This window comes from Sitophilus oryzae, unplaced genomic scaffold (assembly GCF_002938485.1).
Source record: "Sitophilus oryzae breed Bouriz unplaced genomic scaffold, Soryzae_2.0 scaffold_1499_pilon_pilon, whole genome shotgun sequence".
NCBI classification, from domain to species: Eukaryota; Metazoa; Arthropoda; class Insecta; order Coleoptera; family Curculionidae; genus Sitophilus; species Sitophilus oryzae.
The window spans coordinates 3,338,077-3,365,539 of NW_022146168.1; the positions used below are offsets into that span (position 1 = coordinate 3,338,077).

At 31.7% G+C, this 27,463-nt stretch overlaps 1 protein-coding gene across 3 annotated transcripts in view; it reads left to right on the forward strand.

Moving 5' to 3' along the window:
- LOC115877849 (inositol-trisphosphate 3-kinase homolog) overlaps positions 1–27,463 on the forward strand; it is a 282,008-nt gene that overhangs the window by 66,581 nt on the left and 187,964 nt on the right. The window contains exon 3 of one of the 3 annotated variants that reach the window (XM_030894173.1): positions 20,916–20,978. The exons of 1 other annotated variant lie outside the window; for it this stretch is intronic. In XM_030894173.1, the coding sequence (XP_030750033.1) occupies positions 20,916–20,978 (63 nt within the window). Of the gene's footprint in view, positions 1–11,286; positions 14,106–20,915; positions 20,979–27,463 lie in introns of those variants that run through there. One more of the 3 variants, XM_030894178.1, reaches the window with a different exon arrangement.

Here is a 27,463-nt window from a genome sequence, read left to right on the forward strand (position 1 = left end):
ATATGTAGGTGTTTATATTGGAGCAACGCGTCGAGACACGGTTGGCAGTTGAGCAATGATAAGAGCAGCGCTAATTCACTGCTTTTATCGTTTATCGCAGCTCCAACATAAACGTACCCTTACTTATCACTTGAACAAATTGGGTATATCATATTACAGTATTTCATAAAAATTTGTGTTTTTTTTGTTTCATTAGGTATTTAAAGAAGTATTATATTTCACAAAATAATTAGAAAAAAAGTCAAAAGTTCTTCAAATAATTCATTTCCTATGTGTATGTTCACCATATTTTGAAGTGACTCTGAATTAAACACACTTTAGTGAGTCATTTAAAACTACTGACTACTGACAACACACAACACTCACTCACTATGATTTGTGCTCATTTTGAATTTCAAATATAATTAATTTATTTTTTCGATTTGATTTTTTAAGTCCACTCTTTAATATACTATTATTGGGGCAGGCAAATTAGACAAGTCGGTGGAAACAATTCCCACAGTTTTGAAAATGGTTTTAACGGTTCCTCTATACTTGGGCTAGTATGTGTCAAAATACGATAACTATGGAAAAATACCATATACAGGGTTGTTCACCACATACGACACGGAGTATTGTAGCTAAACGATGAGATTTTTACAAATTGTAAGTTTTGGGTTCGATGAAGGACTATTAGAGGTACAATTTAAAAATAATTAGCATTAAATGCATTTTCTACGAAAATTTGAAGGGATAGGTAAAAAATGGTATAATACAATTTGATAGACAATTTAATTGTGCATCTGATTCTCCTAAAATATACAGGGCATTCCATTTAAATTAAAGAAGTTATTGCCGTTTGAAGCTAATAATTACTTAAAATAAATTTTTAGACACTCTGTATAAGGTAGTATTATTTTTATTATTGCAACACAATAACTGATCAATAAATAAACTTCATTAAATATTTAGTCATTGATACCCTTGGAGAAATGAAGCTTTAAAATTTTACTGCAATTTCACAAAATTGAAAATATTTCAAAAACGGTAAGGTTTAAGTATAATAAACCTTAATCAAATTTACCTTTATTTTAATCGTAGAAACTAAAAATGTAATAATATACAGGGTGTTCCATTTAAAAAAATACAACTTTGATATTTTTTATTTATTTGGGACACTCTGTATCTTGTAAAAATATTTTTAAATTGTAGCTCTAATAGTCCTTCAACGAACCCCAAACATACAATTTGTAAAAATCTCATCGTTTAGCTACAATACTCCGTGTCGTATGTGGTGAACAACCCTGTATACCGGCGGCACAAAATTCCTAGAAATTTTAATAAAATTATTAATTGGCCGACTTTCGGACATTTTAATCTCAGAACTACCTACGTATAATTAACCAAGAAATTCGTAAAAATTATGTGGATGGACCATAATGTTACATAAACACGTTTAAAAATTTATGACGTCATCTTTTTTAAGATAACGCCCGAAATTCGGATGCATGAAAACTGAACTTAAGCGTTTTGATATTTTGACGCAACTAATTTACCTCTTTTTGTTTCCTAGCCTACTACTATAATTTTTAGACCATATAATCCTAAGCGGCAGCTTAACATAATTTGTTCTCGTAATATCTAAGGTGGTATATATTAATGCAACTTTTATCCGCCACTCATTTTACAAATATCGAACGATGACATTCCTTGTTATTTTCCATCAATTTTCGTTTAAATAAAATCAACGGCTCATATTTATGTGTATTGCAATATAATATATTTAATGTCCACCACTGTCAAAAAAAATGTTTATTGGCCTAACCTAACCGTAAAAATAGATATAAACAATAAAACTTATGTAAATGTATAAAAGAAAAGAAAATATTTTTACTTTATTTTATTTTATTTTGCCTTTCATTTTTGCTTTCATCTTTCAAACAACGCTATTATACCATGCCTAGTACCGGGTGGCCAACTAAGAATGGACGCCGGCTGTATCTCAGAAACTACTTATCGTATAACTTTGGGAAAAAGATTGTAATAAGTAAATCGACCGAAGAGAAATCGCTGGAAATTATTTCCAAGTTCGAAAAATGCCCGCTAGGGGGCGTTTCTCTAATAGCCAATCAGAAAACAGGGTTTTTCTCAAAAATATGCAGGTGAACAGGTATTTTAAATATTACTATAGTAATCATCGAAAAATTTGTATTTTTTTTATACAGAGTGTTTTGCTATATCTCATAAAATAAAGTGGTGGGGGAAGGTTAAACTTGCTTTTATTAAAATAAGGATAACTCTGGTTTAGGTTAACCGATTTAAACAAACTAGGGCTCATTTAAAAGAGCTTTTCTTCCTTAATGATCTCCAGTCTAAATTTTGTTTCCATAATTTTTTTTCGTGGTAGCTAGAGGGCGCTGTTTGACATCATAATAGATATTGCACTTTTGCATAAAAAAATTAAATAGGAGGCTATATTTCTGTTTACACAGTGAAATAGAGCACGAAATTTCCAAAATATCACCGCAAACCGCAATTTTCTATCTTGTCTCTAACCGGAAAATATATATTATATATATATATATATATATATATATATATATATATATATATATATATATATATATATATATATATATATATATATATATATATATATATATATATATATATATATATATATATATATATATATATATATAAAAGAGAATAAATTATGTTAGGCTGTCACTTAGGATTATATAGTTTAAAAATTATAGTAGTAGCCTAGGAAACAAAAAGAGGTAAATTGTTTACGTTAAAATATCAAAACATATATTTTAATTCCATTTTAAAACCATTTAATTGTTATTTTTCCATGTTCGTTCTTGATTCGACCCCATAAATTAAAACACAGACATACTGAATCCGATGACCTAGCTAGCCATGGAAATATTCCGCTCCAGCGTCTCTATCTAGTAGTGGTATCCAAGAAGCCCCACACATTCATAGCAAAATATGCGACACAACTGCACCAAACTGCATTATCTACACCAACTGCATCCATGCTGATGAAATTGCAACAAATGCATTTTCATCTCATGATGGATCCCATAACAAAATTGGCAATTCATCTCTTAGAAATTATGGATAGTTCATTTCATTCAGATAATCATTCGCCATCCTAGAATTCCTGCCTAAACATAGCTGAGCTGAGCTACTTGCATCCAGGGTAGATTTGGACCAGTAGTGCATATTGTTAACATTCGCACCTTCGGGGCTATAAACTGACCCAAACGACATAAACTTTATAAAACAATAATAAATAACACAAACAACAGGTAAAACACGAAAACTAGTAAAATCAAGGACGAACTTGGATTAATAGCTAAATGACGTTACATGAAATAAACCCCTAGTTTTCGGCCATACAAAATTTGGCCCTTTTTTGTTAAAAGCAATATGGCGGCACAAAATTCCTAGAAATTTTAATAAAATTATTAATTGGCCGACTTTCGGACATTTTAATCTTAGAACTACCTACGTATAATTAACCAAGAAATTCGTAAAAATTATGTGGATGGACGATAATGTTACATAAACACGTTTAAAAATTTATGACGTCATCTTTTTTAAGATAACGCCCGAAATTCGGATGCATGAAAACTGAACTTAAGCGTTTTGATATTTTGACGCAACTAATTTACCTCTTTTTGTTTCCTAGCCTACTACTATAATTTTTAGAACATATAATCCTAAACGGCAGCTTACCATAATTTGTTCTCTTAATATCTAAGGTTAGATACAAGATAGAAAATTGCGGTTTGCGCTGATATTTTGGAAATGTTGTGCTCTATTTAACTGTGTAAAGAGAAATATAGCCTCCTATTTAATTTTTTTATGCAAAAACGCAATATCTATTATGATGTCAAACAGCGCCCTCTAGCTACCACGAAAAAAATGATGGAAACGAAATTTACACTGGAGATCATTAAGGAAGAAAAGCTCTTTTAAACGAGCCCTAGTTTGTTTAAATCGGTTGACCCAAACCAGAGTTATCCTTATTTAATAAAAGTTTAATCTTCCCCCACCACTTTATTTTATGAGATAGAGCAAAACACTCTACATCAAAAAAATTACAAATTTCTCGATGATTACAATAGTAATATTTAAAATACCTGTTCACCTGCATATTTTTGAGAAAACCCCTGTTTTCTGATTGACTATCAGAGAAACCTAGAGGCGCTCCAGCGTCTGCTGGAACGAAGTACGTCGCTGTGGAGGTCGAGCGTCGATAGCCAGTAGCCAGTTACAGCAGGCACCAGTTACTTTGTTCGCGACAGACGGAACCAGGTGGATGACACTTCTTATGGGAGAACTGGAAATGGTTGAAAACTTGACTACAAGCGATTTTCTAGGAATCTTCCTTACCGATAAATTATTGACAAGAGTGACAGATAAAACCTTGACATCACGGGGATGTCACTTGTATGGGAAAACAGGCAACAGTCAAATTTAAACGTGCCAGGACCAACGACAAAGAAAGCAACATCTGCCAGGCATTGGCTTTCTTTGTCACTCACATTGTTTAAATCATGATACCGCGGCCATTTTGCCAACAAAGAAGTTGACCGGGCTGTCCTGGCAAGTGATTTAAAACAATTTTGCTTTTTTACAATATTAAATTACCATTTGGATGTATTTAATGCTATTATTCAATTAACTGGTAAGTCAGAAATTACACACAAATACTTTATTCGTAAATACAACTAAGATGTAAACGTATTTTTGTATTTTTAGATTTCAACTTTTGCAAAGACCCGCCGATAGAACTTGCCTGGCAGCGTACCTGTTTAACTAAACGTATTATTTCCTGATAATAATATCAAAACACGTAAGTACCTCTATAATTTATGATGACAAATGATTTTGATTATGTTTTATGTTATTTAAATACTTTCTAACCTCAAATAATAGTAAGATCCTTGTTTATATCGCACAGCCCGTTCAAAACTGTATTGTCTTCAAAAAATGTTTACAAAACAAACAATTATTACAAAAACAATGTCCTTTTAATCTGATTTATACCTCAGAAGGATGCCAGTAAAATTTTATTAAATCAACATTATATTATTTGGCCATTAATATCCAAAAAGGAGCATATTGCCTTAACTTAAATTTTCTTTTACTTCTCTTGACAATGTTCTCTATATTCTCTATTTTGAGTTAGTAAACTTTTGAACGGGATGTGCGATATATAAAATACATAATATATCCAAGGGTATGATCTGATAAAAGTATTTTTTGATGCATTTTTTGGTTTTTTATGCACGTTGGCTTGGTTTATGTTTTATTCAGCTTATATTTATTTGGTTAACAGTTTTTTTACCTTTGGAATGGCATGCATTGAGGCTAGATAGTGTTTCATTAGATCATTAAAGGAATTTAAATTAGCATATATTTTTTGTGATATTAGTGTGTTATCATGATACAGGTAGTTGTATCATAGTGCCTTATGCATGTTATTTACCTATTAAATACTTATGTATTATCAGTAAATAGATGATAACATACTACTAAAATGTCTTTTTAATAGTATGTTTATCTCTCCAATTCACTAGTTATTTGCAATGTATTTTGTACTAATTTAAGTCATTAATTGATCATCTTTCTTTTGCAGGTTCCGGATATATATTCATTTTTTATATTGTATATAATATATATATATATATATATATATATATATATATATATATATATATATATATATATATATATATATATATATATATATATATATATATATATTTCAATATTATTGTAATATAAATCGCAGCTCTAAAAAATAAATGATATTGTTTACTAATGTGTAATTTATTTACTATGAATTATGAACTGAAAATAATAAGCCTTTAATAATATTGATTTGCTGTGTAAAGTTAATAAACATATTTTTTAATACATTAAATTATATTAAAGTAATAAAAAATATGTTTATTAACTTTAAACAGTAAGTCAGTGATTCTTATAAAAATATTTTTTTAAAAATTTCCCCTCTTTTAAGCCCCGCCCCTCCAATTCCCCTCAATTTCGCTAGTACTGGCAGGCGACACCAGGTGGCGTCTGTTTCCATTTTTTAACATGAAGTTAGCATTTCTTTAATGTACCTATTCTCTGCTTGACATTCTTTCAGTATAACTGTTTATCTCTTTTTCTTTCTAAAGTGTGCGTTGAAAGGAGACAAAAACAATTTTTTGTAACCCATAATTTGTTATTCGAACACCACTTTTCTCCTTGTCGGGTCGTTGACGTTGACTTGTCGCCATTTTATTTCTTTTGTTTACACGCTGCAGTTTGCTTTGTAAATTGAATACATAAATTATTTAGGCAAATATAGGTTTTTGATAAAACTCCTTGGACTAACGTGTAGGTAAGTGTTGATAAATAAGTTTTTTTTCATCTTAACATGCTCATTGTCATTCTCCTGATTTAGGTGACAGAAAAGGATCATCAAATCAAATTGAATTTTATATTTTTTCATCCCAGGACCGATAATAAAATATATATTTTATGGATACCTTCCTAAATATCAACGAGATGAGCCATCGGAAGAAAGGGACCATAGTACAAAACAGAAGGGTGATCTTTTTTCTTTCCACTTAGGATATTGAAATTATTATATACTGTAGTCGTGTTCGGCATTATGCTCTGAGAAATATAGATAAACAAAGAACAACAGATATAAAGCATCCCAGAGGAAAAGAGAGGCAATACCTGTACTCTCTCTCTGATATTTGTGAAAGTTACGGCAAAGTATTGTTGTAAATGTCATCTTTTTAATCGACCTGAAAACTTCGAGCAAAAAGATGACACTTTCAACAATACCCTGACAGATATCAGAGACGATACAGGTTCTTCCTCTCTTTTCCCCTGGAATACTTTTAATTTATTATTCTTTGTTTATCTAGATTTCTAAGAGCACTATGAACGAACTCAGCTTGTATGTTTGAAATAATCGTCCAGCTGGCTTAAAATGATGATCGATGACATTTCCTATATAATTCATAGATGGCTTCATTTCTAAGCCATCTATGACGCCATTTTTTTCAGTTTTGTTATAATTAATTTTGTCTCTTGATCTACTTGTAACATTATTCTTTTAATTTTATTAATTTATTTTGTTGAAATTAATTTCTGTTGTATATTTGATAATGATATTAAACATATTTTTAAAAAATGGTGTATTTTTTGTGTTTTTATGTATGTCATAATTAAAAATAAATGAAGAATTAAAATTTTTTATTTTTTTAAACTTCCCGCCATGCGTGACAATCTAGTCCGTAGTTCCTACAAGCGATATTGGGGGCTCTAGTAGCAGTAGACTTGTCAACAGTGTCAAATTTAAACGTCAATTTCACTTTCCAATATTTAGCAAGGCGCTCGCACTTCTCCTTGTGTATGTGTTTTGTGGACGGAACTACGGCTCGGCTCTAGGAGCGCGACGGCTGGAGTGAACACGCGCGACGCTAAGTACATACCAGTGCCAGTTACTACTGTTGGCGACCGACGAAATCGCGACGGCGGCGACGCGACGGCTAGAGCTAAACACGTCGCTATGCGGTTACTATGGTTCCAGTTAACTTCAAGAGCGATTATAAATGATTTATTTGCAAATTATAAATAATTTATAATTTAGTCGTCATTATGATCGTCGTTCTTCAGTAACAGATTCCTAATTCGTTATGGAGCGCGACACGACGTTACAAAAATATACCGCTCCAAAATCGCGTTACTCAAATACCGACACATCACTAGGCCATTATGTTATCTTACAAGTCTTCATCGCATTTTGAATTTTTGTCTTCCATTGGAAAGCATTAGTGCACACACTACTTAACACTAACCGATAAATAAAACACTAATTTACCACAATACACCAAAACACTTAATTTTTGCACTGGAGTCGCGTTTCGCTAACCAAGTTAGCATTATCAGCAGGTGATTAAAACTGTCGACGAGTTTATAACGACAAGAATATAAAGGAGCTTTAATCATCTGCTGTTGATGCTAACATGGAGAAACGCGAGTACAAAAGTAAAGTATTTTAGTGTATTGTGGTGAATTAGTGTTTTATTTTGTGTTGTAACACCAAAAGATCCAACCCTCAACTGTAATTCGCACTAACCGCAAGTTAAGGATCAATGCATGCTTGCCGTACAGTTAAAAAGTGCACCACAGCATTGCAAATATTGTAGAAAGTAAACGAAAACCATGGATCATGATTCGTGATCCATGATTGCTCAGAGCTGAAGATCACTATCTCCTTCTACAGTGGATTTTTGTAAGGCTTATGTTACTCATTTTTTATTATTTAAAATACAGACACTTCAGTCTGTTGAAATGAAGTGTCACGCATTCATCAAAGGTATGTTTCGATCACCATAACAACCGTTTACTTTGTTACTCGGCGCCGGCCTACTACTAACTATATTATAAGGATATTTTAAGAAAAATGTAAAAGGTTGAGGTTAATAGTGTAAATAAACATAGAGTGTTATATATTTTCGAGAAGCCCATGCCAAGCTGAATCAGGAAATTTAAAAATATACAAGGTGTTCTATTTATAAACACAAGTATAGTTAATATCTAAAAATATATATTTTTTTGAAAAAAGTCTGACTACGCCACTGCATTCTACACAGAAAAGTGCCTATAGAATGTATAATTCATTTTTCGTTGGTTGCTGAAATAAACAAACTATCGGACATCTTCGAAAAGTACAAAATTTGAGAATCCCCCTGTAGCTTCGATACGCTTTCAAAAAAAGAACCCGAGACTGCAGTATCAAAATTTGAATATTTCTATAGAATCAACCAAAATGGCCCACCCGGTACATTGTGCTATATTTCGATATGATATATATTCTAGATGATTCCTTCCTGTATTCCTTCCTGTAGCTACAGTTGACGTAAATTGTGTACGTATCTGCACTACCAATTCATTTTTTCAATGTAGTATCAAGTTTCCCAAATCTAGAGGAACCGCTTAATTTGACTGGGGTATACAGGGTGGCCCATTAGTTCGAGGAAGTCCAATATCGTCGGTGTTGGGGTATGGGTAAAAGATATGAAAAAAAGTTTTATATAAATATTACATGGTTTATAAAGGGGCATGTCCTAAAAATATTTTAATACAAAGTTTTTTTAAATTGCACCCCCCCCCCCCCCCTTTCTGTAGATAGAAATAAAACTTTTTTCATATGTTTGATAACACCGACGATATTGGACTTCCTCGCACAAATGGGCCACCTTGTATATTAAAGTAAATTTACTGGAAATCATATAAAATAATAAATATATATTTGGGGGGAAGGATATTAGTTGATAATTCAAAGTATACAGAACTTAAAAGTATTACACAGCAATTAGGTTATTATTACATTTTTTTTGTTATATTAGTTTCAGAAATATAAACAAATAAATAAAAAAGTTTATCTTGGAACGATTTAAAGAATACAATACACTTAATATACTAAGGATCCGAAATTAAAACTATTAGCATATTATGCTAAGTTTAGACTACAGTCTACAGTTCTGTACTTATTTTATTGTTAATATCGTAATTGTAAATTGTTAAAATTTAATGTCAATATTTTATTCGAGGTCTTATTATATGTAGGTCTTTCAACGGTATATTTTCATCAATGCCACCTAATAATTTTTAGTCTTGTATTGTACAGGGTGGGTCAAATTGGACGCTTTTAAAGGGAAACACCCTTTTCTATAGGAGATTATTTCTATAGGACGAAAACTAATAGCGGTGTCTGGAGCTCAATTTTCATCAAAAACATGATGATGAAAACCGGACATCAATATCTGTTGCCTTTTCGGAGTTACGGGGTGTTTTTCAAAAATGTGCATTTTTAACAAATCACTGTAACTTTTTTGCTGTAGAAAATTTTGTATTTTTATGAAAATATCTCCAAAGCACCTTTTTACGTAGAATTTAATGGTTTAAGTATATTTTTTTTAAATTAATAATTTAAGAGTTGTGGTTTTTTTGGGACACCCTGTATCTTTTTAATTAACTGAAAAGAACTTAAAAGTACAATTCCAAAAATATAGCACACTTGATATTTTGTTATAATCCCCTTCGAAATACAGAATTTTTAAAAGTTCGCCACTTTTAACTAGTAGGCTTTGGACCCCTTATTGATTATATGCCCCTAATGGAACTCGAAAACATATTTTTCAAACAAGACCGCCACAAGGCACCACCTAAGAACGCGAATTTATCGGAAAATGTTTGCAGCCAATTTCAAGAATAATTGAATAGTTAACCAATATCCCAGCCTTTGGCCGTCGAGGTCGCTGGACTTAGTGCCTGTGAATCTAATCCTATAGATATATTTGCGGAGGAATAAAGGTTCTTATTTTTAAATTGCCCGTATAATCTAGACAAGAATTAGAAATAATTAGCAGTTTTGAGAGGGTATCTTTAAGCCCCACTGAGTTAATGAATTCTGCGAGAAATGTTCAAAAACGGCCCCGTCTGTCTATAACAGAAGACGGTCAACATGTCGAACACCTGTAGCAAAATCTCATGTCTTGGTTTGCCATTTATTTTTATTGTTATTAGATATAGTTTCAATGTGTTGATGTTGGTTAAATATAGTTTAAATTGTTGTTGTAATTTAGTGTTGATGCTCACAGCTCACAGCTAGAACTTTTTTGCATTACAGCCGGCGCCGTTCAAAGCCTATTTATTTAAAAAAGTGGGCGAATTTTTATATAGTCTATATCTCGAAGAGGAATCGAGCAAAATATCAAGTGTGCTATATTTTTGGAAAGATAATTTTAATTTAATAATAATTTATGGTGTCCCATAAAAATCAAATTTTCTGTTGATAATTCTTAAATTATTAATTTTTAAAAAAATATAATTAAACCGTTAAATGCTACGTAAAAAGGTGCTTTGGAAATGTTTTCATAAAAATACAAAATTTTCCATAGCAAAATAGTTACAGCGATTTGTTAAAAATGCATATTTTTGAAAAACACCCCGTAACTATGAAACGGCATCAGTTATCGATATGCGGTTAGATTAGGTTGTGACATGATATGCGGTTTTCACTATCATGTTTTTGACAAAAATTGAGTTCCAGACACCGATATTAGTTTTCGTGTATGTCCTATAGAAAAGGATATTTCCCTTTAAAAGCTTCCAATTTGGCCCACCCTGTACTATAATACACAGATCAATTCTGCACTTAAACTAACCCTCAGAGTTGGCCAATGGACTACTACACGTTATTTTCTTTTGTTTCAGATGGAGCGAACATTTTTAATTTTCTTATATTATCTGTTCATTATTCGGGCAGAGAATAATTCAACACGAGATTGTTCATCATGCTCTAATAGTACTGTAAATAATGAAGACTGGACTTTAGAGATAAAGTTGGATCTCAGTAGAAAAAATTTGTCTAAACTGAACGATAAACAGCTTTTACCGTTTTCGTGTTTAACCGAATTAAATTTAAGTAGAAATAACTTTCAGTCGTTGAGTTCCAGTTATTTTAAAGGCTTGAGTAATTTAAAGTACCTAAAATTTAATAGAAATAAGATTGAACGCATTATCGAGTCATGTTTTGTTAATTTGGAGAGTTTAGAAATGTTAGATCTGTCGAGGAATACCATAAGCGTAATCGAGGATTCTGCATTTCGTTCACTAAATCAATTAAAAAAACTTTTATTGTCTCGTAATTCTATAGCGGAAATAAGGAACAAAACCTTTAACGACCTGTCTGATTTGCGAGAATTGGACTTAAGTTATAATAATCTTAGCTTTGTTATGACCACTATGTTAAGGAAACTGAGCTCTTTAGAGACTTTAAATCTTTCAAATAATAAAATTGTTATATTTTCTGTAAAGGACGTTATTTTTCCAAGGCTTCTTTCTTTGAACTTATCAAGTAATAGAATACCGTTTATTGATATTGACATGTTTAACATAACATTTACCAATGAGTTATTTAGTGTTGATATAAACTGTAATCAGTTTTCGTGTACTGCATTAGAATTAACTTTGAAAACTGCGGAAAAAATATATGTTAAACTTGTACCAGGTGTGGAAGTTCACAATAAGAGAAGTCGTGAAGGTATTTTTTGCATAATTGAGAGAGAATCGCACACTTTGAATATTATAATGACCTTAGTTCTTATTACTATCATTCTTGCACTTTTGTTGTGTATTGATCGCAGTATGGGGTATCGCTTCATTAACAAGTTGTTTTGCTGCTTTAAAACTTGCAGATAGAATGATATTTCCCCATTTATAAATTTTATTTTATGTATGTATGTATTTACATCAGTAGTTATATTAGTCATTTCATGCTTTTAGAATTCTTCATGTACATTCTACTGAACATGGGTCATCTCTAACTCGAGTATAGCAAAAAAACATGTTTTATTCTGTTGAGTCAAATATAAGCACCCTGTTTTCAAAACGTTATTATAGTTTTCTGCTTTTTTATTTATTGACATGTTTTACTAGCATATTCTTCTAAGGCGGACTCCGACGACTCGTGTACTGTGCAAATAATTGTGATAGGCATACAGGGTACGGTCGTAGCATACAGGGTAATACATCGTAGATCCTATAATAAATAACTTAGATATTTTGTATAGATGTATACCCCTGTATACTAATAACAAATATTTGCCAAGTACACACGAATCGTCTCATATTTAACGAAAAAAAAAAACTTCAGTGAAAATAAATGGGAAATAATTTAAGAGTTGTTCCAACACAGCAGAGAACCCGTTCGTAGTACGTTTACGCTTATGCGCAGTAGAGAAAATGCGTTCCAGCAGCGAGAAAATCGTTTAGCGAACGATAACTTTTGCGTTCCATCCAGAATTGTAATTGTTCGTGAGCCGTATTTGGAACAGTAATTTCGATACCAGCCTAAAAGCAGGAATCAAAACAACTGACCGGCGCACACACGGCAAAATGCTTGACAAAAATTGAAATTACAAATATTTTGTTTCGTATGTTTATCCACTCACTGTCATTCTTATAAAATCTGTGGACCTAATTTTAAATGTTATAAATTTTTTCGAGCAACTATACCGGTACAAGCGGTACCAAAAGTTGTACAAACGTGGAGCGCAAAAAGCCTTGTTCTCATGGAGCAGAAAATCGCGTTGCGGGAACGGAATAACGCTTATTGTCGAAGAAAGTAAAATTGGTTCACATGAAGCGGAATTCCGGATGCGCATTTTTATATAAATTTAGGGTATTTCAGATTATTTTCTAGTGATTTTTTTAATGTCAGAACTTTTATGCACTAATTCAAAAACACACTTGTCTTGTCACTACAAGGCAAGTGTGTTTTTTAAGTAAATAAACAATAAACAAAAATATTTGTAACTTGTATATTATTCTATTAATTAATTTAAATTTTATGGTGATTATGGATACTAATATTGCTAACAATTAATACAATTATAACTATTATCAATGGAGAAGGCAGTAGGTACATAGTTGGATTAATATTAATTTATGAATGGCCTAATAACAAAAAGTCTTTACAAAAACATATAATAAAAAAAGGAGAATGTGGGTCAGAGATATTTTCTTAAAAAATGTCTGAGCAAGCAATCCCAACTCCAAAATTAAAATTCAAACTACCAAAACAATCAAAACCAAAACAAACAGCAACTTCCCTCCCAATTTGAGGTTAAGTTAAAAATTAAACGAAGAAAGAACATGTTTAGACAAAGATAGACTATAAAAACTCGCTAAAAAGTTAAAAATAGTTTAACTTTTTGCGGATCCGTCAAAAGTTGAAATTTTCCCGTAGCGGGACAATTTAAAAAAAATCCGCGCTCGCAACGCGATTTTCTGTCCCATGAGAACTAGGCTAAAGAGTGTCATTTACACCCAGCACAGCCATTTGAAAAATAATTATCATTATGGACAATATAGCTACAGACATGTAGTACAATTAAATAACATCAACGTAATAAATTTGGACTGTTTTGAATGTAGATTAAATATATTTTAAACCAATGACTAAAGAATATAAGGACATGTAACGCCCCTATACGGGCTGCTGCAGAATTTGTGACCTTTTTTTTTGTTTTGGTGGCAAACAATGAGTCATCATTTGGTCACCAGCGACAATTTTAGCGATTTTTAATAGTTTGTATGTAGTAAACTTTATATAAACTTTATTATAATGGTGATTAGTTGTTCAGCTTTCAAGTGTAAAAGCAGCAGCGATAAGAAAGAGCCAGGAGTTACGTTTCATAGGTAAATAAACAGTTCACTCCAACTTTTTAGCGTTTTCTTATTGAATTCGATAATTATTCTTCAATTTCAATTAATATCTATATGTACTTGATATGTGCTATACGTCGATACTAGTTTTGTACCTTTTGTTAACATTTTAATACGTTTTTTTCGTAATTAATTAGGATGATACACCATAGGCGTAGTCAAAACAATTTTCAAAAAATATAAATATTGCTTCAAACACCTATGTTAAGAAAAATATGTGCCACGGCACTGTTTGATGGCATCGTCACAATTTGCTCTCGGATGTTATTTGTCCTTGGATTCTTTAGTCATTGTTTTAAACACACTATTTTGGGTTTATTTTTTTATCATTTTGTGTTCATAATGACTTATAGTAATGAGTTCCACGGAGTTCCGCTTTTAATTTAATAAAATTAAAATCAGTAATGTATGTAGATACAGGCATAAAAAATCAGCTTTCCCAAATCTGCCCTTTTCTTGAAATAGCCCTTTATTTGCAGGGAGTCGTACTGATTTCTATACCAGCCCTCTAATATCAAGAAAGGATTTTTTTAGTTTTAAGAAGACAGATATTCTAAATTATGAATTTCTAAGTTTATTACAAGCTTTTCATATATTATTGACACTAGAAAAACATTTAAATGGCTGTGCTGGGTGTAACGCGAACAGCATCAATTTTCGGTAACGCTTGCACTACTCTAGTTTCTAGTTCATTGGAAAAATTTATAATATTTAAAATTAGCCCTACAAATGGAATAAGAAAAACAATGTGTGGATAAACGTACGAAAAAAAAATTAATCTGGGTTTTTGTCAAGCTAAACATAGCATTTTGCCGTGTGTGCACTGATTCAAAAATATATTTAAAATCATCTAAAAACTATCGCTAATGTAAAACCTTAAGAAAGTTTTACCCGTATTAGAGAATAGTATTAGTTTCGAGGTATAAATTCTATTTGATTAATTTAATATCTCATTAAAAGTGTATTAAAGCTAGAAGGGGAATTAGGAGTTTGAATAATAATGAATATGCAAGAGTGTGGATTTACTTGAGTAAGTTCTAAGAAATAATTAATTATATATTTAATAATATAATCCATCTGATTAGTGATTAATCAAAAATGTATAATTTACTTGATTATTTTGTGCAGCATTTGCGGTAAAAATATATATTAGGTAATAAAGTATTATGTCAAAATTTTGTTTTATATGTATAAGAATTGTACATTTCCATTTATTTCAAATTACTTTTCATTTTCATTCCAAAACACTTATTTCTTAAAATTGCCCTAAGATTTTTTTTAATATATTTCTTGTTGATAATTCTGATATTTGTCAATTAAACTGTCTATTCTAAATCTTAATTGTTTTTATCAAGTCGTTTAAAATAATGACAAACAGGAGAAAACTGAGAGAGCCTACTAGATGAAAATTGTAATGTGGGGTGATGTCATATTTAAAATGTATTGTATGTATATTTATTGTATGCTTTTCATAATTATCACAACATTGTTTAATATTTAAAAGTTTTGCTGATACATTTTTTTATTATTCTGTTAGCTACTACAACTTTGTTATATACTTATACCATCATTTCATATACAGGGCGAGTCTTAAGTCTTAAATAATTGCAAATGTCTTTAGGGGTAGTATATTTTGACCCGAGAAACACGTCTATGATTTTTTTTCGCAAAAATGTTTTTTTTTGAAAATTTTGAATTTTTTGAAAAAAAAATGGAAATTGAAAAAATATTTTTATAAAATGGCAACATAGGTAGTAGATTAAATTTACAAGAAAGAAACAGAAAAAATACAGTGGTTCTCAAAATTTACTTTATACTTTTTACTTTTTTTTTATTTAGAGTTAGTATGTTTCTTTTTTACCGAGATTTACCAGCCCTAAAAATATTTGCACGTATTTGGGACACATATTTAACTTTCAACACATTTCAAATGGAAAGAACTTTAGAGTAAGCATCAGAGTTAATAGTAATATTATTTTAGTATATATATATATATTATATATTATTAATATATTAACCAAAATAAATGTTTTGATACCAAGAACTAAAACGCAGTTTTTATTTAATTTAATATTTAAGCCAGTTTTAAGGACGAATCCTACAACCCTTCAATTCGTTTACTTTTCTCCTAATTCTTTATTTTTAAGGTCAATATTCGACTGAATCATGCTAACCAGATTCCTACATAATCGACAAAATCATTAAATAAATGTAGTCGTAAAAATGCAAAAATACGAATTTAGTTCATGGACGAATAATGATAGTGAACTTGATGAAAAATAAAACATGACATTATGAGTATCTTTAATTCTGGTTATGTTCTGGTGTGTGTCATCCACTAAATATGCATTTGGATTAAGACAGTCGTCAAGTTTAAAATAACTTAAATAAAGTTGAAGTCCTGAGGAATCCATGATATTGGACACAAGTCTATTCGTCACCGTCAAAAAACGTCTTTGATCCTCGCGTAGGCATATTCGGTCTTCCGGTATACCGGTATTTTTGAAATATTCCGGTATCGGTATACCGGTTATATATCGATACACCGGTTTTGGTACCGGTATCAGAAGACCGATTTAAACCGGTACAGAAAAATAGATTTATGATAATATGAAAATCAAAAAAAACTGTATAAAACGATTTAGGTACCGATTTTTGCGCAAAGCTGGTTGTGTTCTGCTCTAGGTATGACATGGCCAAATCAGTGCCATTCCAGCACCCTTCTGCGGCGTTGCAAAAGCGAAAATGGCTACAAAAAGGGGATGGACAAGATATCTCTAGAATGCGGTGGGAAAATTCACCATTGCAAACTCAGGCGAAAAAGTTCATAGAAGAACATTTGCCAAAATTCACGGCAGACCTGATAAGCAAAGACAGAAAGACAGTCAAAGGTAACAGTGCATTGTAAGCTGAATAGGCATCTAAAGCTAAGGGATTGACAGACGAAGCCATGTACAGGTTCTGTCAATCTGAAGAAGAAACGAAAGTCTGGAAAATATGCGGTTTTTTGTAATAAGCAATCATAGGAAAAGGTCGCAGCGGATCATGCCGATACCGAGCTCGAAGAATTTAATCCAACCTTAGTCAAGGCAAAATCGATTTAAAATTAAAAAACAGAATCATGAAAAATAAACATTTTGGTGTATTGTTATTTGTGTGTATTAGTATTTTATTTTGCTGTTGTAACACTAAAGGTTCTAACCTCCAACTCTAATCAGTCATTTAAACAGAATGTTGTGGTATAGGTAAATCAAACAAGTGCTATATTTCATCCTTGGTATTGTATGACCATGTGTATTCACTACATATTTTAGAGATTTCCGGAAAATCCCGGATTTAGGTAAGTTGTCCCGGATGCCAGAAAATCATTATACTATCCCGGAAAGCGTCATTCAAATTATAAAACCAAATGTTACAAAGTTTTACAAAGTAAAAAATACACATATTATGCTTAATATTATTCCATACATTATTCCCACGATTGTATGTGGTGATGTGTATTTTTTAGAGCGTCGCCGTTTTTTGCTATCGCTTTTTTGCCCATGAATTTAGCTAATACAATCTGGCAAACCCTATCTTTATCCAGCTTGTTTGGTGTTGGTGTTCTAACAATTCTGTTTATTTCCAAAATTGACTACATCTACGGATTTGCAAGTTTCCAATGGCTTTACTCTGATACATATTTACCATAAAGTTCAAAAATAATTATTTGAGAACCTTTACTTTATACAAGAAACTTTACAAACAGAGAAAATCCGGTGACTCTCAAATTCTTTTAAAAATAAGTCAATTTTTTAAATTTCAAACTTGAATAACTCGACTTATTTTGAACTTATTTGAAAAACGGTAAAGAGAAAATCTGTTTCTTTTATCGAGATCTACCAGCCCTGAAAATGTTTGCTCTTATATAAGACTCACCCTGTATGTATTCTGTCATTATTTAAATTAGTTTAGATCTCTTTAGTACCATATACGATCGAAAAAAAACGGCATCAGGAATGGCTTGGAAATGAATACCGCTGTCTTTTTATATGTAAAATTATATCGGAAATGTCATTGATCGCGTCATTTCCAAGCCAACTTTTAACGCTTTTTTTAGATTTTATGGCAATACATATTTGGTTTATTTACATGCTGCTAGTAAGTATCTTATAACTAAAAATTGGCGCCGGGAGGTAGGTATAGCCGGCCATACTAAAATATGTTAATAAAAAGTTGGTAGGCAGTTATTTTAGTTTCAAAGTAAAAGAATTTTTCCAATTTTGGTCCGCGGTTATTTCCCCTATCCGCCACCTGGAGTCGCGTCCGATGGGAGTTTGCAGTTCTCCACACGGTTTTTTTTAAACGGACTACGGAAACACGGAATATATCTCCAGTACGACTGATATTGGAGATGGAGAGCTACCCTCTATAAAACCGTCCCAGATACTGGCTTTTGTCAGAGCCCTGGGGCTGTATGATGAGTTATAACTCAAGAGAGGGGGACACAATAGATCTGTAAGGTCGCAGTGATTAACCCCCCTCCCACTCATTCTAAATTCTAAACACAGAATATCTCAAAAACTGCGACTTTGACTGATTTTGATGTTATTACAAATTTTGGAGTTTTTTCTGTAAAGTTGGTCATTCTGTTAAAATGTAGATCTTTAATATCTTTTTAGAGTACAATGTGCGGAAGTGTGGTGCCCAATGACACCGGAATTCTACAGAGAGTATCTGATGTGTAGGACAAGCAAAAGATTATTGCTTTACGTGATGAATCCTAACAAATTTCGGGCCACCCAGTATCTAATAAAGTAACACCATAGTGTTACCTTATTAGGTAACACCATAGCTAACACCATAGTAATACCTGATTAAATACTGGGTGAAATATGACGGAATGTTATTTCAGTACTTTGAATACAAAATTGTTTTTGCTTGTCGTAAAGGGGGGAACCAAGCTCCACTCCCTCAACCGGTTTCTGGGCTTATCCTTCATCAGGAGGGCTGTCCAGAGGCTGGTTCTCACCGATACGACAAGCAAAACCTTTTCAATATCAACAGACGATGTCGTAAAGTGTCGGTGAGATATTAGTGCATCTCCCGTCAAAAGATGGTAAAGAGGGTTTTTCGGCCCGCTCAAATATATATGAAATGAACAAAATTCTTACAGCTTTAGTGCTTTAGAGTTATTAATAAATAAATAATATTTTCTTGCCTTTAGCTGTGTATTTTTTCTAATTTCGAAAAATCGAAAGTAGAGAAAAAAAATAAAAAGTAAAGAGAAAATTGTTTTTGCTTGTCGTAAAGGGGGGAACCTTTTTTTTTCTCTACTTTCGATTCTTCGAAATTAGAAAAAATACACAGCTAAAGGCAAGAAAATATTATTTATTAATATATACTAAAGCTGTAAGAATTTTGTTCATTACAGTGAGATTATAGTAAATCTTGACAAAAAAAATAATTTAATAACCAGACTCGGACTTGAAATTATTATAAATAATAATTAAATAGTTTTGTTGTTGTTATGGTACCCAAAAACAAAAAAAAGTATAAAGTGTGGCATATCATTGTACACAGAGACCGAGTTTTTTCAAAGCCTGAAATAAAAAATGCAGATCTGTATTTAAAAGAATTAAATTGGCCTCTGTATCTCATAAATTACCAGCTAATTTGAAAATCTAAAAATACTCTCAGATAGTTCTAATAAAGTGGCTATGAGAATGTGCAATTAGTTTTTTTTATTTTCTAAAAAGTAACAACAGGAAAAAATTAAATTGATTTTCAAAAAAATCAAATTTTTCCAAAAAACTCAGCAATCCTTGAAATTTTTAAAACTTTTTTGATGGTATCTTGGTAAACATCCCAAAGTGCAACTTTACTCCAGTTTAACCATGGTCGTATCTATTACGGTTACTGAGATACCAATGCTCGTACCTCGAATTTGTAGCAGCCTGTACCCCTTTGACGTGAATTCACGCTTTAACCCAACTCTAATATTGATTAATCGATATCGATAATTTTTAACCCCTTCCCATACCCCCTTCCCAACCCCCCAACCCCACCAAAAACTAATGGCCAGATTCTCGGGTGCCACAGTATTTTTGTGCCAAATTTGGTTAAAATTTGTTTAGCGGTTTTTGAGTTTTCGTGGTACAGATGGACAAACAGACAGACACCATGAAAATATTTTGTATTTAGGTCATTTATGACCCAAATAACTCATTTTGAGTGAAATTAAAAAAATAATCGTAATAAATCGGCTAATAAAGGAGTATAAATAACTAATAACGGTGTCCTAGAAACCAGTTGGGTGCAATAATAATATAATAATAATACTATTAAATTTAAAAAATATATTTTTGTTCAAACAAATTTGAGGATAAAAGGAGAAAGGAAGTGTGAGAATGTAAAAGTTACTCTGATCAAAATTTTAAATTTAAAACTTAAAACCTAAATAATTATCAACATAATCGTAACATAAAAAGAAAAAAAACATAAATATATTGATATATTACCATTATAAATAATATATTATACAGTACATTTTTTTTTTCATTCGTATACCTTGGATATATTGAAAATTCAAGCATAAAAAAGTATATTTACAAAGCTACTTCAATTTTTTGCAGATTTTATTCAGAGAACGTCATAGAAAACAAACAAAATGCAAGGAAAGCCAAGAAAAACAAAAGGTAAATTCATGTTACCATTATGCACCATTGTACATTTTTTGTCTAAAAACATTGCAATTCCGTCGTAAATTATATTCCATCGCAAATTAAAAATCAAAAATTACCAGTTGTTATGTTTAAATTAGAAATTATGAGACTACCGCCACCTATGTGCTGAGTGTGGAACTAATAATTGCATGCCTATAAAAGTTCTTCAATTTGCTGTATAGGTGGCGGATTGTTTACTAATCGTTAATTCCTTCAATTTGACCAATGATATTTTTGAGCATTGCTTGTTAATTTTTTTTATCTCCTGCTGTAGACGTATTTTTTCCATTGTTTTCCATTAGTAAAGCCTTGGCACACCACATATCGTTTAATTGAAAAGATATAAATATGCAACAATTTTAAAATTAAAAAATACATAATATTTTTAAGAGTTTATAGAGTTAGTTAACTGTTAGTGTTAATTTATTCCAAATAAAGTAATTAACTTGGGTATGTTTTACATTCCTGCAAGTAATTGTTACATTATGCATTTGAAATTTTTAAAATGATTATATAAAACTATAGTTGACTGGTAGGTATGGGCATGAGATAATTTTATAATATGAAGTCGATATTTTTTATTTTAATTTATTATTAAACTGCCTACATTGAGCGAAGCACATCGTGATTACCTTCTAATATTCAATACCATTTAAAAGGATAAAAGCAATGACATTTCTTAACAGTTTAGAACTGTTTAGGTTACTCAATATTCGGTTGGTTTGTAAAATTATCAGGCCATTAAGAATGAGAAAGCATATATCGACTTGTATGTGTCGATTTATGTGACGGTATAGAATTGAAGTTTTTAAGAAAAACGCAATTCCTCATAGAGTAAATTAGGTTTCTTTGGATTCAGGAAAAATTATTTGAAGAATACTGCATTAATAATTAGATTCACATCAATTTAAATGTAGTAATAAGAGATGGTAAGCGGCTACTTTTCACTTTTTATTCGTAAACTCGAAAAGAACACAACTGAACACAACTCGATACATAATAAAAAAAATGTCTATACCTATGTGGCGGATTCATCTGTCCAAAAAATCCTATATGGGTATTTCACCACTGCAAGAAAATCTACAAAATAAAATAGTTATTTTTTGTAAACACTTCTGCGTTAATCCCAAACGGAAACTACTTGTCAGAAGTTAGGTTTACAGTTATAGAAATTTGCCTAACGAACAAAAAAATGCTTAACGTTTCGGAAAGTTTATCTCTTCCCGTCGTCGGAAGCAAAAAAATTCAAAGAATAAAGGAAAAAATCTATTTAAAATATTTAAATTCAACTATTCGTGAACACTTTAGCTTTTTAAAACAGATAATAATAATAGCTCCCGTATATAGCGTTTAACGCCTTGGGAGTAGCAAGGTACAACTTGCCATACTAGAGCCGTTCGGTATACAAGGAAGGTAATGTGGCTAGCACTACGCTTCAACCGTCTATTATTACCTCAGGATTGTGAATCCCAAGTACTCATTTAAGGCTGAGTCGACCCTTTTAAAACAGATACGTCTACAAAAACCGTTGACGTTCTGTAAAAATGGCATTGCATCAAGTGCAACAATTACTACCTAATAACAATTACTTAATAAGGTAAAACCAAAAAGGCCCAAACTTTCTGTATGATTTTAATTTTTACGTATGTTATGTTTATTATGTTATGTTTTTTAAAATCAAAGAAGCGATTGCCATACATTACTAACATCTACAGATGCATGAGCAATACATTTATTTTTATTAGATTGTATAAAAAAAGCCTCTTTTATTTTTCTTTTGAGGCTATCGCTTCTTTCATTATAATTTTGGCGTTATTAAAATTTATTTTGTGCCCTGTGTCCCATGAATGCTGACAAATCTTTCTTAAATAATCTTTACTAATGTTCTTTAATTCGAACATTTAAGAGTCTAGATGTTTCACCAATGTAAAATTTATCGCATTCTCGTGGTATTTGGTATATTACATTTTTTGTTTGTTGTTCTGTATCCATTGGTTTAGTATGTGATAAAATGGATCTAAGTGTATTTTGTGTTTTGAAAGATGTTCGTATGTTATATTGTGTTCCTATCCTTCTTATTTTTTCCGAAACGCCTCGTATGTATGGAATTGTAAATTGTATATATTGTGTATTGTTATCATCGTGTCTGTTGTTGTCTCTTTTTCTATGAATTGATAGGTAAATAATAATAATACTAATACTATGCTTTACTAGATATAGTAGTAATACGCGTATTTGCTGTCACTCAGTGATGATATATTTTAGGCTACAACTCTACTCTAGTTAATCAGTTTTATTGGTCCTATCTCAGCAACATACGAGGTACCTAATTGCTAATAATTGCTAGTAAGTCTCATTGTGTATAGACGGGCGCCGCATTTATTCTATTTATATACAGGGTGGTGCAATATACCGTCGGTCATACGAAATCCTTTAAAATTTTTGAACTGTCCAAATATTGGCTCCCCTGTTGATTTTGCAGCGAAATCGTTATTAAATTTTATAAAGGTGTGCTTATGTTGAATACAGATGCCAAATTTGAATAATTTTGGATAAAGTCTTTTTAACTAATTTAAAAAGAACTGCATCTATTTTTAAATTAAAACTGAACTGGTAATGCATAACCAGACAAATGTCAACATACTTTAAGTTCTCAACTTATGATTTTGTCAATTTGTTGTGCTGTTTACGCTACTACGTTATGGGGTTATGGTATCTACTAGCACATGATTATACAGATTATAATCTTTGTTTTTTCTTTATTGTTTTTCGAGGTTCCAATTTTCGGAATCGGGCACTAGTTAGGTGACTAGTTTGCGCACATAGCACGCCCACTTATAGCCTCTAAAATTGTGCACAGCGCCTGACGGGCAGAGTTATTAGAGAGATATCGGAAAACCGAATAGCGTCATCCGGTATTTACGCGTACCTTATCATGGTTATTACATGTAGTTAATGTAGTTTATGTAGAGGGTGTAGTTTATGTAACTTATGTATGTAACTTTCAAATGTCAAAGGTTTGAGGTGAGGTTATAATAAGTTGAAGCTTTAGAAAATACATAATGTATTTAAGAAAACAGAAGAAATACCCCGCATACAAAGGAAAATTATTCATAATATCAATACGTAGTTTATTAACGTAGTTTTCATGTAGTTAATGAACGGGAAAAGACGTAGTTTCTGAAGAAAAACTACACATAGTTAATCAGGTAAATTACGTCTTAATTAACTACTTCCGAACCCTGGTTACGATATGCGCGAGTCAACGCCCGCTAATAACGTTACCGCCTGACGTAATTTGCGGATCAATTACACCAAGCGCTCTTTCTAAATAACCTCTGATAACGTTTAAAAATTGCTTAAATGGACATGTGCGGGTATTTGACAACCGGAGCCGGCCGGCGACATCTTTTATTTAAGGTTATGTTTGAATTGTTTTGAATTATTGCTTTGGTTTTATTAGGTAATTTGATATTTAAGTAGCTGGGATTAGTTTTAATTAAATAAATATGGCCCAAAATATGGATTCCACCTCTTCCAATACTAAAGAACCTATAAAGAGTCTTAGGTTTACAGCAGATGACGACTTAGCCCTTCTAAGAGAATTTGTTGCTTGTTTTCCTAAACCCATTGGCAGACGTTGAACAATAAAGCACTGGAAATAAGCACTTTAGCCCTTTAGTTTTAAAATACCTAGTAAACAAAACAATTTCAAAGTTTTAAATTCAAAGTTAGGTTAAGTTTAAATAGCGGACGCGACGCGATCAGAATTCTTTCCGATCCGATAACTATAAATGAAGAGAGTTAATACCACCTCACGTAAAGGAAATAACACCTGGCCTTATTAACGTCCATGCACGCTATTTGGTTTAGCGATATCTCTCTATTACGCTGTTTATTGTTATTTTAGGCGAGTTTATTTTTGCGCACAGGAAATTTGACTTGTTTGCACATCGTCATAAAAAACAATTTTCATACCACGAATTAGGGACAAGATTTTTATCTGTATACTTATAGGATACCTAATCTGTGCTACTAGTGTGCCCGAAATGCATTTTCGTAATTTAAAACTTTTTACAAAGAGGCAAAAGTCTAATAGGACGAGAGCTAGCAATGTTAGCTAGCTGTTTGATATATCTTTTACTATGCTCTCTAGAATAGCATGCGGCCCGTCTGTCTGCCGGTAAACGTTGCGTTCCCTACTGCGCATTGAAAAAGATCCTATATTTTTATTAGTCCTTTAAATTCTAGTATTGAATATAAATGGAACATTTCTCCATAGCGCAGTGCGTAGAGTTTCCGACCACGAACCGATGATTCAGAGTTCGAATCCGGGTCAGGGCAAAGACTTTTTTATTTTATTTTCGTTTATATTCTGATCGTAAAGTATTTAATATTTTTTTTTTTTTGAATTACCAGAATTATTTAATACTTTACTATCAGAATATAAACGAAAATAAAATAAAAAAGTCTTTGCTCTGACCCGGATTCGGTTTGTGGTCGGAAACTCTACGCAATGCGCTATGGAGACATGTCCGATTTATATTCAATACTAGAATTTAAAGGAATAAATTAATAAAAAATATAGGATCTTCTTCCGATGCGCATTGCTTAACGCAACGGGTATCGGCAGCCAGACGGGCCGCGTGCTGTTCCAGAGAGAGTAAAAGATATATCAAAGAACCAGACGTCATAAAATACTTTCTCGAAAACGTTGCTAGCTTTTAGACTATAACGTTTATAAAATAAAATTTGACATTTACAAAATCATAGCTTGAAAACTTAAGGTACAACTTAACAAGTATAGCTAGAGACGTGAGAAATATAAAATAAGAGATGCCCCTCGATGCGCAGTGGACAGCACACAAATTTGCTTTAATCAGATTTGTCGTAGCGTAACTGCATCTCTCTTCCGCCGAATGCGTTCTCTCTCTATCGTGTGCGCGACCGGTGCTATCCCCAAGTCTCTTCCTATATTTGTCAAACTGTATGTTGGCATTTGCCTGGTTTTGCATTGTTACCTGTTCAGTTTTAATTAATTTTTAACTAAACCTAAACAAAAAAAAAATATTAAAAAATAGGGGCAGTTATTCTTGAATTACTTAAAATTGGCTTGTACAAAATTTCTCAAAGTTGGCATGTATATTCAGCATACGCAGACCTTTAAAAAACCTATTTACGATTTCGCTCTAAAATTAATAGGGGAGCCAATATTTGGACCTCTCTAAATTTTGGACCGTTTAATGGAAAATTTCTTTGGACCGTTCTAAAATTTTCGTTTAATCTTTATATAAGTTTTATATCAAATTTTAGTAAATGATATCTAGAGATTGACCTCACCAAAACTATCATCGACTGTCATTCCCCAGCCGTCTTTGACGTGTTATTTTTTTGATCATACGGTATTTTCTATATTATTTCAATGTCTTTCTAGATTTGAATATGCTATTTTCCCATTATTTTCAATTGAATTTCTATTTTATAATGTGTGTGTCATTGATTTGCAGTGGACATCAATTATTACAAATAAGCTACGAGTATAAGCATTTGCAACGTGAGCTGTCAGTTATTTAATGTGGAATATGCCTAGATCATAATATATGTATACTTGGATCTTGGATATAGACGTGGATAAGTAAATCAATATGGAAACTGTCGCAAACATATCAACGACATCACACGCGGTGCTTGTACTCTATCTATCCTTGTCGAGGACATATCGTCCGCGCGCCAAATTGGAACATTAATTTTAAAAATTTAATTTGTAAAATGCTTATATTTGAACAATAAATTGAATGTTTACTGTCACAAAAATTAAATGATATAAAAAATATATTTAGCCACTCCGTACGAATATCAATATTCTTAGGAAATCTATGTATATCTTAGAAAAGTATATGCATGTGATGTGGCTTAATATAAATAATAGAACAACTGAATACTTTACTTGCCTATAAAAGATAATTCGGGGACCTTTATATTAGAACTTTCACACACTAAACACTTTCTAGTCATTTTTACGAGTATTTAGAAAGTCCAACGAAAAAAAAATAGAAATATAGTTGCACAAACTTAAAATTAATTTCTCAATGAACACACTTGCATCCTTGGCTATATAAAAGCGATCGATAAAAGAGTAATTAATACAATTTTTAAAATAAAAAACGCAAAAAACAAGCGTCGTTACACAATGGAAATATGATTATGACAATATGATGACAATGAAAAGTTTATTTCCATAACAATGTATAGGTAATTTGTACTTTCTAAACCGTATAAAATTGTGATTATTTCGGAAATACGTGCAAATTTTAATGCGCATGCGCAAAGTAAGGTCCTCGAGAAAGACAAACTTATTGAGCATTTCATAAGTGCAATAAAGAAGGTTTGAAAATGGCATGTCGTGATGTTGGATACATATTTTTTAATGCTAAACTTGGGCGTTGATTTATCCACGT